The sequence below is a fragment of the Macaca nemestrina genome, chromosome 10, assembly GCF_043159975.1.
Source record: "Macaca nemestrina isolate mMacNem1 chromosome 10, mMacNem.hap1, whole genome shotgun sequence".
Taxonomy (NCBI): domain Eukaryota; kingdom Metazoa; phylum Chordata; class Mammalia; order Primates; family Cercopithecidae; genus Macaca; species Macaca nemestrina.
This window is the reverse complement of record NC_092134.1, coordinates 111,006,473-111,023,912: the sequence shown is the minus strand read 5'-3', so window position 1 is coordinate 111,023,912 and position 17,440 is coordinate 111,006,473. Positions and strand designations below refer to the sequence as shown.

General features: G+C 53.3%; 1 protein-coding gene across 4 annotated transcripts in view; it reads left to right on the top strand.

The window, feature by feature from the left end:
* The window catches only part of LOC105484261 (tetraspanin 11), a 70,459-nt gene that overhangs the window by 33,424 nt on the left and 19,595 nt on the right, over positions 1-17,440 (top strand). For all 4 annotated transcript variants that reach the window (XR_988836.3, XM_011745728.3, XM_011745729.3 and 1 more), the window contains exon 3: positions 4,604-4,795. Coding sequence is in view for 3 of the 4 variants with exons in the window: in XM_011745728.3 (XP_011744030.1) it covers positions 4,604-4,795 (192 nt within the window). In the remaining variant the exon portion in view is untranslated. The remainder of the gene's footprint in view (positions 1-4,603; positions 4,796-17,440) is intronic.

Sequence of the window (17,440 nt, the reverse complement as noted above, 5' to 3'; positions counted from 1 at the left end):
CCAGGACAGTCAGAGCAGGTGCCACACTCAAAATCTCAAAATGGGCCTTAGAGGGTGTGTAGGAGTTCAGTGGAAGAGGAAGGGCAGAGAGAACAATGTGTGAAAGGTGGGCAGGAATAAGAGCCTCCCTGAGGCCCACAGAGGCTGTCTTGCTTATCCACATCCACACAGCCAGTAAACAGAGGGGCTTGGACTCAGACACCGCGCCACGTCCCAGAGTTCACCCTATTTCCCACTCTGCTAATAGTGCCTGAGTTATTAGGTAACCACACTGTTTTCAAGAAAAAGCAACTACTTAGTTCAAAGTGATTAAAACCCAGGAAAAAAAAAATACAAAAATTAGCCAGGCATGGTGGCACGCCCCTGTAATCCTAGCTACTCAGGAGGCTGAGGCAGGAGAATCTCTTGAACCTGGGAGGCAGAAGTTGCAGTGAGCCGAGATCGCGCCATTGCACTCCAGCCTGGGTGACCAAGGAAGACTTCGCCTCAAAAAAAAAAAAAAAACCCAGGTGTGGGGGAAGGAAAATACCACAAGATGATGCCAAAAAGTCAGGTTAAGGCCAGACAGTAAGAGCCCCGAGGCCATGTGAAAGAGTTTTTGGGCTGGGTGCCCTGGGCGTGGGAGCTGGTGGGGACTTCTCAGCCGGGGGTGCCTTGGGGGATCAGCCTGTGGCTGGAGCAGGAGTCAGGAGCCGGCAGCCGACTGTGGTGGGGAACCAAGTTGGGCAGTGTGGCGGGGAAATGGAGACAGATTTGAGGGCAGAGGGGAATTGGCACATGGTTGTCGTTGAGAGGAGGAGGAGCCTATAGTGACCCTGCGGTGTCTGAGGTTGGTAGGTGATGGCACCATGGATGAGACTGAGCAGGGAGGAGGAGCACAGATGATGAGTGTGGTTCCCATGGGTGAGCTCCTGTCCAACCCCAAAGGCTTTTCAGTCCAGTGTGGGGCTTGGCATGTAGTAGGTGGCCAGTAAACACAAAGTCTGCTATCACCCTGTGCACTTCCCGTCACCCTGTGCATTTCCCGCGTCCTGAGCCATGGGCTCCTCCTCACTGAGCGTGGAGAACTCCCCTGCCCAGAGGATCCTTCTGTATTGGGATTCAAGTGGTCCTGGCTCCTGCCCCATCCCTTTCCTTCCCTCATTGTGGAAGCCCTGTGGTAGCAAGACACAAAGAAAAACGCCTACAGTCACTTTTATACCCTCTGCCTGCTTTCCTCCAGGTCTGCTGCCTTATTTCTCTCAGCCCTTAGGCATGTGCAGCCACTCAGGTTAATGCTTCACCCCATCATGTTTCTTTCCTAGGAATGGAAAGTTCCTAAAATTACACAGCAGGGGTGGCCTGCTCCGCCCCTCCTGGCCGGCTTGCATCCTCATTGCCTGGCTTCACCCTCTGCAGGGCTTGCCGGCTAGTCAGCCACAGGCTATGGCTTTGAAAAATGTAGTTATTGCCTAGGCCTGGTGGCTCATGCCTGTAATCCCAACACTTTGGGAGGCCGAGGCGGGTGGATCACCTGAGGTCAGGAGTTCGAGACCAGCATGACTGACTTGGTGAAACCCTGTTTCTACTAAAAATACAAAAATTAGCCAGATGTGGTGGTGCATGCCTGTAATCCCAGCTACTCAGAAGGCTGAGGTGGGAGAATTGCTTGAAAACCTGTGAAGTGGAGGTTGCAGTGAGCCGAGATCGCACCACTGCACTCCAGGCTGGGTGAAAGAGCAATAAAAAAAAAAAAGAAAAGGAAAATGTAGTTATTACCCTCACGGAATACCACACCAGTTTCTGTAAAGAGCCAAATACTGTTGAATCAACTGTATGCCAATGGTTGTTGAATAGTTCAGTGGTGTCAGATCTTTCCCCACCCCATCAGTCCCTCTTCCTGCCTCTTCTGCTGCTCTCTGCTGACTTAGGCAGTTTCCAGATGGCTTGAGTGACAGCCAGGAGCCACTGGTTCGGAACCATCTTGCCGGAGGTTCTTTGGCAGAAGCTTGACCTCCAGTACTAAGAGGGGCAGTTTAACCATGTGGAAGGGACCTCAGAGATGTTCCCATCCAGTGCCCCCAGTTTACAGATGAAGAAACTGAGGCTTAGAGGGGCTGCGTGTGGTTAGTCAGGCGCACAGTCAGAACTAGAACCCAGGCTGCTGACTTCTGTCCTCCCGTGACCCCGTCTGGTGACCCATCCAACAGTGAGCAGTGTTCATTTTCCTGCCCAGAGAAAAGCTTGTTTTCTAAAGAGATGACCATGTCCCAAGCAGGTCTTCTGAAGGAATGAAACCTTCTCATTCCTTACAGCTAAGCCTAAGGACTGGGACGGGTGGAGGCCCTCAAAACATTAGATCCTGGGGAAAGCAATCAAAGGGCTTCCCAGTAGTTATAGGCTGGGAACCACCTAGATAAGCCTGGGAGAGGGGTGGAGGCCCTCAAAACATTGGATCCATGGGGAAAAGTAATCAAAGGGGTTCTTAGTAGTTACAGGTTGGGAACCACTGGTCTAATACATCCCTTATTTAGGAGATGAAGAAGCTGAGGTCCAGAGAGAGGTTAAGGGACTATGTTGAGGTCACACCGCTAGTTATGCAAAGTTGGGACCCTCACCCAAGCCTTCCAGGCATGCTGAAGGGGGCAAAAAGAATTCCATGCAGGATATTTGGCTGCAAACCCTCACTTTACACAATTTTGTTGACCCAAATTCAGGAAATCCCTCACTGGTCATGGAGGTTGTGTGAGCCACAGATAACCTATACCCACAGAGAATTTTAAAACCTATTCTAGGATTTCACTGAAGCTAAGATATCATCAGTGGTAAGATACACTATTTGTTTTTTTGTACCACTAAGAAAAACTGCCAAGTATAATTATAAAATACCATCAGTCATAAGATACATCCCAATTGTAGAGATGTTAAAATGTGAGAGAAAAATGTGTGCATCATGGAATTGAAGAAATCTGCGTGATAGCCACTCCCATTCTGTTTGCTGTAGCCCAGATGGTGTCCTTCCACCTGGCTCTTTCACCTGGTGGAGGTGCCAGTGGAGATAAAATGGCACTTTGAAGAAATAGTATCTGTTACAAACGGAGAAGTAGAGGAGCAGGCCCAGCCCAGTCTGTGGGATCTGGGTAGAGTTGTGGATTTGCTCTCTCAGGAGACGTGGGTTTGAATCTCAGTTCTGAAACTCTAATGGTGTCGTCTTGGGCACATTCTTATTCTCTTCAAGCCTCAATTTCCTCATCTGCACAATGCAGAATATGTGCCCTGCCACCCTGCTGCATGCCCACAGAACTGTTGCAAAGCTCAGAAGAGAAAATGGTAAATATGTGTTTGTTAGATCCACAAATGTCTGTGAATGCCCAGAAGGAGAACTGGGAAATGACAGGGTAGGTTGTGTGGAGTCTTCCTGGGGCAGATGGGGAGCTCCTCTCGGCAACAAGGCTCAGGGGGCATGGACAGGGCCCAGGGCACTTCTCTAGCTTTGACCACACCCAGGACCCCTTGAGGAAGCATTCCTCACCCATTAGAGGAAAGAGACCCATCCTTAAATGGGGGCAGGGAGACTAGCCGGCAGAAGTCCACCTTCCCAGGAGCAGATGGCAGAGACAGTCAGAGGTCCCAGGGGTTCTGTCCCCAAATCCTGGGCAAACACCCTCGTACTCCCCACCTGGCATGCTGAAGATGCTGTGCATGTGTGCATACACACACATTATGCCCTGCTGGGTCCAACAGTCACAGAAAGCGTAACTTGGCTTCATTGCAAATAGAATCAGCCAAGCTGAGCCATCCCTGCCCTATTTCCCAACTCCAGTTTCTAAGGAGGCGTCCCCCCATCTGCAAGTCAGGAGGGTCCTATCTATCCCTCCCTTCTTCTCCGGACCAAAGGAGAATCAGACAGTTAGCAAAAAAGTTTCTCCTCCTGCAGTCCCAGGCGGCTCCAGCCTGTCAAGCACCCTGACTCGTCAATCATGGAGGCAGCGTGACTGAGTGGGCAGGCCCTGGGCTCTGAGTTCTCGTCCTGCCTCTGCCCCTACCTCTGCCCCCAACTAGAGGCAGGACCTCGGGCAATTTACCTTTCCCCCATGGGTCTCAGTTTCTTCCTATGTATAGTAGGGATAAAAAGCCCATCTGTGCTTCCCAAATGGGCAAACATAAGGATTAAACAAGGGGCGGTGCTGGAACAAGCCCCACCGGGGAAGTGTGGACAGAGGGAAGGAGTGCTTTGAGGGGAGAGGAACCAAGGGTGGCAGGAGTTGGGGAGGTGAAAAGTCAGGGAGGCAGAGGGACTCAGATACGTTGGTCATCGCTGAAACTGCAGTCCTCTCCCCCGGCCTCATATGCAGTAGGCCACCACAGTAAAAAGCACCGAATTCACAGTCGGACCTGGATTCCAAACCTGGCTCTACAGGCTGCTTACCTTGGACAAGTCTCCTAACCTCTCTCAGCCTCGATTTCCTCATCTATAAAATTGGGTAACCATACCATTCTCGCCTCCTTTGGAGGAATGAATGAGCCGGTGCAAAAGAAGTGCCTGGCGCCCTGTGGGCATTGAATAAATGGCAGCTGCTGAGGCCCCCACCACCCCCTGCTCTAACCCATTGGTCTCCTGCAGGTCGGGGGAGCAGCCGTCCTGGCTGTGGGCATCTGGACCCTGGTGGAGAAGAGTGGCTACCTCAGCGTCCTGGCCTCCAGCACCTTTGCCGCCTCCGCCTACATCCTCATCTTTGCGGGCGCACTTGTCATGGTGACCGGCTTCCTGGGCTTTGGTGCCATCCTCCGGGAGCAGAAGGGCTGCCTCTCCACGGTCAGTGCCCACCCCGTGCTTGGCAGGGAGGGGGAGCCCTGCACCACCCAGTCAGGTTTCCAGCAAGCGAGAGGGGCCCCAGCCCTGGAGTGGGAGGGGCTGAGGCTGTGGGAGAGCCAGAGAGGGGGTGGCGGCTCCTGGGTCTGGTGTTTGCCACGGTCTCCGGGTTCCTAGGACCCAAGCAAGCAGGGCCGTCTCAGTAGCTGCAGTGGCAGCTCCTTCTCCACATCTCCATCTCTGTCTCCTTCTCCCACTCCCCTTCTGCCTCCTCCTCCATTTCTTCTCCTCTTCTTCCTGCTCCTCTCCTTCTTCCCCTCCTCTCTACCCTTCCCCTCATCCTTATCCCTTTTCCTTCTCATTCTCTTTCTCCTCCTACTTGCCCTCCTCCCCTTCCTCTCCCTCCTTCCTCCTCTTCCTCCTCCTCTTCCCCTACCTCCTTCTAGGTTTTATTATGGCAGTTTTCAAAGATATACAGAAATAACGAGTGTTTTTCATGAAGCTCTGTCTTCCCTTCACCCAAAGTTCAACAATTACCATCTCATAGCCGATCTTGGTTCCATCCACTCTCTCACCTGCATCCTGCCCGCTTCCTAACCCCAGGGTGGTTCTGAAACAGTCCCAGACAGCATGTCATCTGTTAGTGTTTCAGTGTGTACCTCTAAAACTTCAGGACCCTCTTCTAGAAAACGTGATAACATTACCATTATCACACTTTAAAACAATTAACAGTCATTCCTTAATATCATGAAATACCCAGGCAGCTTCACATCTTCCCAATTGAACCATAAGCTGTCATTGTGTTTACATTTGAGTTAGAATCTAAATTAGGCTCATGTGTTAAAACTGGTTGCTTATCTCCTAAGTCTCCTAAACTGAAGGCCCCCAGAGTTTGGATTTTGAGCTATTTTCCAGCAGGTGGGACATGTGTGCTGAGAGCCAGCCACGCCACCACCCACCCCCACATGGGGCCTACCATGAGGATTTCCAGCAGGGCGATGCAGGTCGGTCAGCTGAGGTCCTTGAGAGCCACGTAGCCCATCCCAGATCTGACCAACGTAGCCGGATGAAGGCACATGACATGACTGACTAAAACCAGGCATGTAGGGTGTCTAGGGATATTCCCTGTGGGTGGCACTGACTAGCCATGAGGTTTACGGGGATCAGTGCAGTTGGGCCCAGAGAGAGAACCCCTCTCCTCTGCAGTGTCAGCAAGCCTGTTTGTATCCTGTCTGGCTCTGCACCCCTTAGCAAGTAGGGCCTTCAGCCTGGCCTCAGGCTTCAGGCTGGGCCTCTGGACCTCAGGCCTGGAGGTCTGCCCATGAGCAGGCTGCTGAGCCGCCTGCCCTCACCTGCCTCCTTCCTTCCGTTGGGTCATCTAGTTCGGAGAGGACAGGACTCACCTCTGGACAGCTCGAGAGGGAATGCAGAAGCCCCCACCGAGTACCTTCCTTCTGACCCAGAGCCATCTGTCCTGGTTCTGTAGAGCCACTAAAGGCCAGTGCTCCTCTGCAGCACTGGGAAACAGGCCCTGCATTCCTCCCTGGGCCCAATTAGAACACAAATGGCCACTATTTACTAGAGCCACCTCCCTGTATCCTCACTACAGCAACCTGCAAAGTCCCGGTAATCTGAACTCTGTGCCAAGCAAGTGCCGTGCTCAACACTCATGCGCAGCAACTCACTCAGTCCTCGCCCTGCCCCGAAGAGCAGCAACTCTTACTCTGTGTACGGACGGGGAAGAAACAGCAGAGGCAGGTGAAGCGGTTTGCCAGAGTCACCTGGCAGTTGTGTTCTTTTAGGTGATGGTCAGTCAGGTGTGGCCACAAGAGGGGGCACAGGAGAGGCACAGGACCACAGAGTTTACCAGATTCATAGGTCCTAGACCGAGCCTGTCCAACCCGTAGCCCACGGGCCGCCTGCAGCCCAGGACAGCTTTGAATGCGGCCCAATACAAATCTGCAAACTTTCTCAAAACATGAGACTTTTTTGTGATTTTATTTTTCTTAGCTCATCAGCTATCATTAGCGTGTTTTATGTGTGGACCAGGGAAGCCAAAAGATCAGACACCCTGTCCTAGACAGATTCACTGCACACTCCACCAGGAGTGGGGTGGGGGGTCACACGGGTGGAGAACTAGGGCTCCCCAAGCAGGCAGGGAACAGAGAGTGAGTGTCAGGATGGCACCATCAGAAAAGGCAGGAGGGGATTCCATTGGTGCATTTGAATATCATTAGATCACAGTCAGGGGAGGGTAGCAAGGGGAACCTGTAGCAGGGCCAGCCCTGGTGTGTCTGCTCACCCCAGCAGGTGCGCACAGCCCGCATGTAGGGATGTGGAGGCAGAAGAAATGCAGAGTTTTAAAATGCATGATACACACTGCTGGTGAGCGGCATGTGGTCTGCCTCCAAGCCCACGCTGTCACCCACCTCACTCTTCTGCATCCAAAGAGGTCATATTCACTCCCATTTTCCAGATGACGAAACTGGGCTGAGATGTGGAGCAAGTAATGCCTGGAGCTGGACTGTGCATTACAATCTGTTGGAATCACCTCTAAGAGTCTGCTTCCCTGGGGAGGACAAGCCTGATGGGAGGCAGAGGGACCAGAGGCCAAGGGGGAGGATGTGTGCAGGGCACACCCTGCCCTCCATCTCTGGAGAGGTCTTCATGAAACAGTGGCTTTCAGAGATCTGGTTGGTAACAAGGGAGGGCTCCTTGCAGCACCTAGCCCAGAACCCTAGGGCAAGATATGGGGGTATGGTGGGGGGACCCTAGAAGCCTCAGGTATCTCAGTGCCTCCTTGCTCCCATTATAGTAAGGAAAGAACAGCACACCTGGGTCAGAGCATATTCAGTTTAGAAGGGACCTCGAGGGTCACAGAGTCCAGTGCTCCATCCAAAGGTTACAGGCTGAATGACAGTGTCTGGGTGAGTGTGTGGGTCACCCAGGCATTAGTGGGAGACACTCAGAATTATTGGAGTGTTTGGAGAATAGTGTAATCATAGGAGCTCTTCTCCTTGGCCATCTCAAAGGCCAGAAGGGAAGCCTAAGCTTTAGCACCTGACCACGCTGTGCTCTCCAAGCCACCGATCACAGCCTCCCATTCCACACTTCCTCTCACACCATCCATTCATGAGATCTGTCCAGACATCCAGGCTGATCCATGAAGAATGAACGTCTTCAGCCTCTGCATCTCAACCTGGCTGTCACTTAGTCTAGGCGGCCTGCCCAGAGGGAACCAAGCCCTGTGCCTGGGCCATGCAGGAGAGATGTGGAGAGTCAGTGAAGGTCAGGGCCTTGTGCTTGCCTAAAGGCTTGCTGGGCACCTCTTGCCCTACCCTTCTGCACTTCAGGGAGTCAACAAAGTGAGCCTTATCCCTCTGGGGCTTGAGGCAGGGAGGGGCACAGCAGCTGTTGGACAGGCTGGTGCAAGATTCCCTGCTTCTTCTCAGCTCCAGTTTACCCTCTTCTTTAGAGACTTGTCTGCGTTCACTCCCATCCCACACAGTACTGGCGATCTCTCTGGTCCAAGTCACTAAACAGACACATCAGGGAGGCAACAGCTTGAAACTGAGGTCAGAAAAAAGTGTGCATGCACACACACACATGCATATGCACACACACACATGCATATGCACTCAGCCACCAATGCAGGACTGTGGAGACAGGCACCTCTGCCAGGGCACTAGCAAACAGCAAACTCCATGGCCTAGAAAGCTTTCTTTGCTTTGTCTACTCCTCTGAAAGAACCAGTGACAGAACTGGCCCAAGGACAGAGCAAGAGGTAAAGCTGGGGATCCTGAGTAATTCACATCCTGGCCCAACAGCCCCTGAAACATCGAGCACTTGATTGTTTAAACCAAGAAGGTGGCTGTACAACCTTTCTTGGGCTAGCACAAGTAGGAATTTTAAACCCCAGGCTCCTGTTTAGAGTCGCGTGGTGTGGTTAAGGCAGTGTAAAAGTGCTCCATGCCTCTCAGCAGTTCCTTTCTGGTTCCATTTCATTTTGTCCCCTCCATGTCTCACTTCCATGTGAAATCTTGAATCAGCTGACAGGTGAGGGAAGCTCCAAAGGAGAAGGGCAGCGAGTCTATCACTAGACAAAGTGGTCCCTGAGGAGGAGAGGGAAAGATGAAAGCCCAGGCATCTGAATGACCTGCATCTACCTTGGATCGGGAGGAGCGTGGGAGAAGTTCCCAAGGAATGACCCAGAGGGAGACCATCCAGCTTCCACACAGGCACGAAGTCCGTCCTGGTACAGCCCTTTCTCCTCGCTCACCTGCAGCCCCTCAAGGTCACTTTCCCAAGGAGGAAGTGGCTGTCGGGGACAGAAATAGCACATCTCTGCCGGTGCTGAAATGATGATCAGCTTGGCACTGGAAATCTGCCGAGCAGGAACAGGAGTGGGGCCTCAATTATTCACACCAGATCTTTTTTAGCAAAGACTGCATGAGAGAGATCATTCAGGCCGTCTGAGCCTAGGGCCAAAGACCAGGACAGAGGCCACCTAGATCAAAAGAGAGGGATATTTTTAGAGTTTTGAATGGAGGCTCTGAAAACTTCTATATTTTAAGCCAAATGAAGATCATGGTGGATGATTCAAACTAAACTGGGTCTTTATTGGGCGTTCTTTTCTGTTTGGGGGATGGATTAAAAAGTAAGAAGTTCTAAAAACCAATTTCTGAAAACAAGGGGATCCAGAATTGCCACACCTCCATCAAATAGGCCAAGACTTGGTCAACCAGGGCACTAAAGTCCACAATCAGAGGTGAAAATATATGGGCTCAGGTTCAAAAGCTGGTTTCCGTGTACCTTGCCCAGCTTGCTCTGGGACCTCGGGTAAGTCACTCAGCTTCTGCCTGCCTCCTTGTGTTGCCATTTTATACAGGATGATGTGTGAGGTTAATGAAGAAGTATTTTCAGGTCTTAGGAAGTGAATCACCACATTATAAAAAGACGGTAAAAATGGGGCTCTAATGAACATCCGCATCACTATTGCCATCACCATGACCAAGCTCCCTTAAGAAGGAACCTAAATAAATAAGAGTTATTCTGAGGGCCATGGCTCCCAGGGCCCTGCAGCCTGAGCTGGGCCACATCCTCTGAAGTAGCTGGCGCTGATGGGAAGTTCAGGGTGAGGAGAGCCTGGGTCCCCATGCCTGGGAACTGGACTGTGTCCTCCCTGGCTCGTTTCTTACCTACATGTGCTGTTATGTTGCTCCACCAACCACCCAGCTCCAGGGTGGGCCTTGCCTCATCTGTTTGGTGGCTCTTTAACCTTTGAGTCTGCTGACCCCACCGTGCTCCAAAGGGAGCATTCTATAGCCAGGGCTTGGGGAACCCCGACCGCTCTCCAGCATGAGCCTTTCCTCATCCAGCGTGGCTTCTGCAATGCAGGCAGGGGAATGGACCAGGTGGCCTCAGAACCCTGAAGGATCCTTGGGAAGCAGGATGCAAACATCCCCGAGAGCTGGCCGCTCAAGAGACCCATAGGATCTGTGTTGACATCCACCCTTTTCGGGGTACAGCAGGCGTATCTGATCACCACAGTCCAGGAGCATTGTCTCGAAGGGGTGGTTCTACGGCCAATTAGCTTCCACCACCACCTCCCTCCAGTTTTCTGCAATGGATGCTCCATATTGCATGGATGGGACTGCCTAATTCATCAATAGCAACAAGCATTTCCAGCACATTCCTGGCAAGTCCTGCTCTGCTGGGCCCAAGGCAGGGTGAGAAGGGGAGGAAGGAAAAAGGGACCCTGACTTATTCTAGGCTTAGAGTCTAGTGAGGAGCACGAGGCGCCTGTATTAAAAGGCAAAGGACCATGCAGGCAGTTTAAATTTGTGTTGGATTTGGTCAGAGGCTCTGACCTCTCTGCGCTTTCCTTAACTTCCAGGCTGCCCTGTTCCATGGAGCCTGGTGTCTCCTCGTTCTTGGGAGCCTTCCCTTTCCACCCATAGCCAGTCCTGTCCTAGAATTAATTACCACTGCTCGGGACCCATCACCAGCCCTGTCCTGGGGTCCCTGCCACTGCTCCTTGTCCTACCCTTGCTCCTTCCTTGCACAGGTGCCTTCAGGCTGTACTATCTCTCCCACAGCCTGCAAGAAGACAGCCAATGGGAAAGTCTGGGTCCTTCCAGGGCACTGGGAGGGAGTAGCAATTGGTCACTTTCCTCATGCCTGAATCCACTGAACACCAGCATCCTCTGAGTTCCCTGCGCCGTGTCTGCCTATAGGGGGACTGGCCCTCATCACCCCAGCCAGCTGACCAGGGCCTGATGCCCAATCTGCGGGGCCACTGTCACTCAGCCTGTTCAGACTGGGCTCTCAGTCATCCCAGCTTGAATCCTAGTAAACGCCTGTCTTTGGCCTGGAGTTCTGAAACTGTGTTCTCCTTCCATGACCCTCACCACCTCCTGGAACACACACAGTGCGATCTCCTTAGACCTCCAACATTTGGGCTGGAACATTGAAGGGCCTCAGCCACATTTTCTTGATGTGTCTCTGGAAGACTTGCTGCCTCCCCGAGACCCAGTTTTGTCCCTCCGTGCCTCTTCCAGCATGCCCTTACTCTGTCCACCGGTTTTCTGCACCCTAGCTCTGGCCCCCTTTTCTGCTCCCAGAACCACATGTCAGTATCACACATTGGCCAGAGCACATTCTTGAGCCCTCACTGTAGAGCCGCTTCCAGGTGGAATGGCTGAATCCCAACCTTTGGCGTGGTTGCAGCTGGACGACCCAGGCGTTGAGCCCTGGGCTGGGGCCAGGAGGGGTAGAGGTTACCTCCATCTTTCTAAGAGTGACCCTTGGTTACAGGAATGACTGAAGGCTCCCAAATCTACATCCTCTCTTTTCTGCACAAATGGGCCTGGCAGCTGCACCTCTGAGCCGACTGCAGTTAATGGTTAATTGCCAGAAAATAATTCACCCTGAGGCCGTTGCCACTGAAAAAGCTGGCTTCACTTTTCCTGTTTGGCGGGAGTGACCCTCCCTCCCTGACCCTCCCTCCGGCTTCCTCTGTAATCCTCTCACACACACAGCCAGCTGGGAGCCTCGGGCTGGGCTCTCCTCCCTGCAACTTAACCTTGGCAGGGTCTTGGGTTTTCTTTGGCTGTTGCTGCACTGTTCTGAGAATAGGCTAGTACCTCCCTCTCATCCCAACCTGCCTGGACTGCCTTGACTGGATGTGGCATGGCAGGAAGCTTCACAAACCCTGACTATCTCTAATTACGCAGAATGGCTGGAGACACAGATGAGGAATGCTTCAGTGAAGCTCCCTTCTTTGTGGTAGAATCAATCCAATGGAGAAATTTCGAAATTCCAGTTTCATAACGTTCTTCAAACTTACCTCAAAGATGGCACCAGCTGATGCTGAGCTGCCCTGTCTCTTATGCACCAGCGAATCTGCCCCAAAATATCTATCTGGGGCTCAGCTTGCCCCAGGCAATGTAAGTCCAGCCCTCAATTTCTGGCAGGGCATGGTGGCTCATGCCTGTAATCCCAGCACTCTGGGAGGCCAAGCTGGGAGGATTGCTTGAGGCCAGGAGTTTGTGACCAGCCTGGGAAATATGGTGAGACACCATCTCTACAAATAAATAAATACATAAATTTAATTAGCCAGGCATAGTGGTATGCACCTGTAGTCCCAACTACTCAGGAGGCTGAGGCAGGAGAATGGCGTAAACCCGGGAGGCGGAGCTTGCAGTGAGCTGAGATCCGGCCACTGCACTCCAGCCTCGGCTACAGAGTCAGACTCCGTCTCAAAAAAAAAAAAAAAAAAAAAAAAAGAATTAATTGGAAATAAAATCACTTTGCTATATGGGGAAAGGTGAATGTTTGGATCCCATTCTATGCTTAACACACTGCTCTCGTTTGGCATATTTTGAAATGGGATCATTCTTATGGAGGGCTCTGGGGCAGATGCTACAGGGGCTTTCTTTGGAATTCTCGTTATCTGTTTCCGTTAGACCATAGGTGGTCACTTTTGGAAGGACCGGCAGCCCTGGATCTGCAGGGGCAGACCAGTCACAGAAACCAGAGTGGAGCTGGAGGTCAGTGGAGTAGGTTCAGGTCATACTAAGGGCACAGGGACCATGAAGGCAGAACCAGGTAAAGATCAGAGCCAGGAGGGCAAGCAGGGATCAGCACGTACACAGTCCCAGGGAGCGAGACAAGCAGGGAGGCCCCAGAGTCAGGGAGGCTCAGAAACAAGGATGCTAACAGTGAGACCATGGCTCAGAAACTTCTGGCCCAGGGAGGGCTTCATGGAGGCTGTGCCTGAGCTAAGAGTGTTGGTGGCTGAGCAGCCAATAAATAGAACACAGATGGGGTCGGGGCAGGGAATTCTGGGCAGGAGGAACAGCGAGAGCAAAAGGCGCAGAGGCTGGAGGCTTCACTGTGTACGGCTCTGTGTGCACGCACAGGAGTGTTTCTCAGGTTTGTACAGCAGTGACTAGCTTCTGAGGTGAGAGCGGGCTGGGTTGAATAAAGTGAAGGGTGGAGGGGGCAGAGACAGGCATTAGAATCCATGGCCATGAACCCAGGATGAGCCAAGGGGTTGAGGAGCAGGTGAAAGCTGCTCTTGTGCCATTCTTGGCAAAAAGGAAGGCCAGCTGCCCGGGGCGGGGCGGGGGACCTGGATTATCTCTTGCCTGCCCCACTGGTGCAGGGAGGGCTTCCCTGGGCTTCCCTCTATTCTCTCCATCTTCACCTACTCATTCCTCACCTCTCCTGACACTCTGTCCCTTGTGGAGCACTGACACCCCTGTGTTCACCTGAACCATACCTGCCCTAAAATGCTGAATCCACCCTGAGTGAGCCCAGGGAGCTCATCCGTCCATCTCTCCCCCATTTAGTGGGGACAGTACCATGCAGCAGGTCAGAGCACAGGTTCTACAGCTGGAACTCCTGGGTTCTGTTCCTCACTCACCATGTACTTGCTAAGTGACCTCCAGCAAGCTACTTAGCGTCTCCAAGCTCCTGTCCTCACCTATAAAGTAAGGCTGATGCTCGTGCCCACGTGGCAATGTGATGAGCAATGCTTAGTACTCATCTCCAAGGGTGGACAGGAGATGCCATGCAATGTGCTTATAAGGAGGGGGCTGGCACCTGGGAGAGCTTGTACATGTGGGCTGTTACTGTTACATGTGGGAACCATGTGCCAGGCTAGACTTGGTGCTCCAGGGCTGTGCAGATGAGTAAGGCACTGCCTCTGCCAAGGAAGGGTTATTTTTTTTCTTTTGCTGGAAGGCATGCCTGTCTATTGCTCCCACTACAGAAAACCTGCCTGCCCTCTGCTCCTCTACGAGAAGCAAGGCCAGCCCGCCCTGAGTTGGGGTGTTGCCTCCTAAGCCATGGGCCAGTGCTTCTGGGGGCTCTCTGCAGAGAATTCTGGGCTTTATTGGTGGAGCGGGGGCCCTCCCTGGCACAGTGAGCTAGGAAAAGCAGGACACCATGAGGTCCAGTGAATTCTAACTACATGGAAATATGGGCTGAGAATTTCTTATTACTGACTTTTGTATAATAATTCAAAAAGCAATACCAAACCCAACTTAAAGAAGGCTAAAGGTGTTTCCAGAACCTTCTTGATGCTTCCTAGAGTCAACCCCTAACACAAACCTTATGGCGTCATACCCCTCCCCAGCTCACTGAAGCAAATGGAGGAATCCATGGCTGCTTCAGAAAACAGATGATCACCAAGGAAACATTGAGAGCTCTCGGGTTGTACCTGGTCTCATGGAATTCCCTCGTGGAATTCCAGCCCCCGCGGTCCCATGGGATGTGAGCTGAAGCAATATAGGCTTCCCTGATCCTTTTGTCAAGGTGAGCAGCCTCCTACCGCAGAGGCGCCCTCCTAGGCGGGTACAGTGCTGCACATGCTTCTGTCCATGTTCCGTTTCCAGCTGCTTGGGAGCTAGCTAACATTCCTTGGATCTTATTTTTGTGGCTCCCACAGTGCATAGGGACACATAAGCGAATCAAGTCCCAGCATCAGCCTGAGAACCTGAAGGTAAATGTGTGACCCAGGGTTTTGCCACCTCGGCACTGCTGGCATTTTGGGCCAGATAATTTTTCACTGCGGGAGACTGCCCTGCACCCAGTGGGATGCTTAGCGTCTGGGCCTCGATCCTCTAGATACTCCTTTTGCCAAATACCCACTGGGTGCAAAATTGTGCCAGGTTGAGAACCACTGGTGTAAATTTAACTAAGGTAACTGCTATCCTACTCTCAGATCAGAAAAAGATTAAGCTACTGCCCCCAGCATGGGGCTGGTATGCTGCAGCCAGTTTCTGCTGTCTCAGAGGTGTACTTTATTAGAAAGTGCACTCCTGCATCTTAATCAGGGGATGTCTGCTAAGTGTGTATCTAGACCCAGCACCATACCGGGCACTGTGGAGGAGCCAGAAGCAACCTCAGATGTGGTCCCTGTTTCTCCGAAGCTCACAGTCATTCTAGGGGACAGAGTGGTAACACCTGAAGCAAAAGCAGTGCTACAGAGCAATGGGTAAAGCTGTGTCACTCATCCAGTGATGACCTACACTGAGGAACCACATGGCAGGCAGGGGAGGGACACAGAGGTGAAGCCCAGTCCAGCCGAAGAGAGACAGGCAAAGCAGAGAGTGCAGGTGTCAGGAGACAGCAGATGACGCGCTGCAGGCATTCAGAGGGCGGGGAGTGGCAGTTGCTCCCACCCAGGGATGGCCTGGTGGAGCCATGACTGAGCCGAGCCAGGTGTGGAAGGAGAGGTAGGCGCCAGCATTCGGCAGGGGGACAGGCAGGGCAAAGGCCTGAAGGCTGGACACTTGGCCTGTGTGCAGCAACACCAGGAACACTTTTCAGCTTTGCACACAGAGCCAGTGTGTGCCGCAGGGGCCCTGAGATGATCCCGCCGGACCCAGGGAGTTAGGAAAGCCTGGGTAAGGTGCAGGGTGGAGGGGCAGAGGTGACGGCTCTGTCAGAGCCCATGACCTCACCCGGCTGAAGCCCTAGCTGATGAGGGACCCTTTGCCTGCTCCTGGGCCTGGTGGACCACACACCTAGTGGGTCACACCTGCAGCCTCCCTGCTGTGGAAGCTGCTGCCTGGAGCCAGTGCCTGTGCCCACCAGCACCCGGCCTCAGTCCCCTCGAAGCCCCAGGCCAGGCCTTCACTCCCCTCCCAGGCATCTTTACACACTGGAGCTTGAGAAGGCTATCCCCACACACTACTGTCCCTGCCAAGTGCTCCCCCTCCTCCTGGAGAAGGTCACTCCAGCAGGTCAGATAGCCTGTGTGATGCCTCTGAACCAGCCTGTGCAGATAGGATGCACAGGGGTAGGATGTACTAATTTAGCCAGCCACTAAACCAAGGGGTGAGGTTCGGTATCTCTACCTCCCCATCCTCCCTGTTCGCCACCCTGTCTTCAATAGGAACCGGGGCAGTGGCTTCTCCTGAGAAGCGGCGTGACAGCTATCCAGGAGTATCCTGTGGACGTGACTCACGGCCCACAGGGGCGATGGGGAGAAGGAAGGTGGAGAGATGCCAGCATGCGGCTCTCCTAGCTGCCAGCAGCCTGGGTGCTCCTGTCAGTTAGGGACACTCCATCACCTCTTCCTCCCATGTCCCGGAGGTTTCTGGGAGCGACTGGCATCAGTGCCTTCAGGTCCTGTGCAGCGGGAGGGAGCCAGCCTCAGCACCATAGCTGGGGATGGTGGAGGGAAGTTTGGAGCAGGCAGGAAGGGCACGCATGTCAGAGAGGAGCCGCAGGGCCCCGCAGCGTATGGCAGGGGAGAGCCCCTGAGTCGAGGAGGCTCAGAAACAAGGATGCCTTACCCTGGGTAGGGTGAGGGTGAATGTGTAGCCATGCTCTGTCTGATGGACTGGGCGGCTCCCTGGGGGACCACACTCTGGCATGGGCTGGCTGCGCCTCCCACTGGCTGACAAGGACCGCACCCCTCATGCTGTGGGACCTGGAGCTCTGGGAGGGCAGGAGGCAGGTCAGATCACTGGAAAGGACATTTCCCCTCTCACTGGGTCCTTGTTGACCCTAAAGTTTGCGTCCTACACGAGGGGACCAAAGAAGGCTGAAATCCGGCCCATGCAACTCTTCCTGAGCCACGTTTTTCTAATTTGCACCAAAGTACTAGCAGCCATCCAGCTAGAGCCAGCATGTGGTGGAGCCTGAACCCAACCCAAGTTCACTGACTTTCCCCCAGCCTTCCTCAGTGTTTGGGCCCTGCTTCTCAGAGGCTTGTCAAGCAGGAGGACCATCCACAGACCCTCTCTTCAGCCTCCTGCCGCAGCTTACCCTGCATCCCACTCGGTACATGTAGACCCAGGCTTGGGCCTGAGGCCCTCTTCATCCACACTCATCCCCAGGGAGTGGAAAGTCCGTAGGGTGGAGGGAATGTGTCCTTGTGGAATCTGCAACTCCCTCCCACCACTTCCTGACCTCCTCCTAGGGACCCAGGAGTGTGAATCCTCTGTCCAGACAACCTGCACGCAGCATCTGCAAGCATGTCCTGAGGCTGACTAGCATGTGTGCCTCTAGCCTGCACCACACTCAGCCCTCTCCACACCCCCTGCCAAGGGGCATCTGACCCTGGGGGAGGGGCAGGCAGAGCTGGAGGTTGTTCCTGGTGCAGCGAAGAGCCTGGGGCAGGAAAGGAAG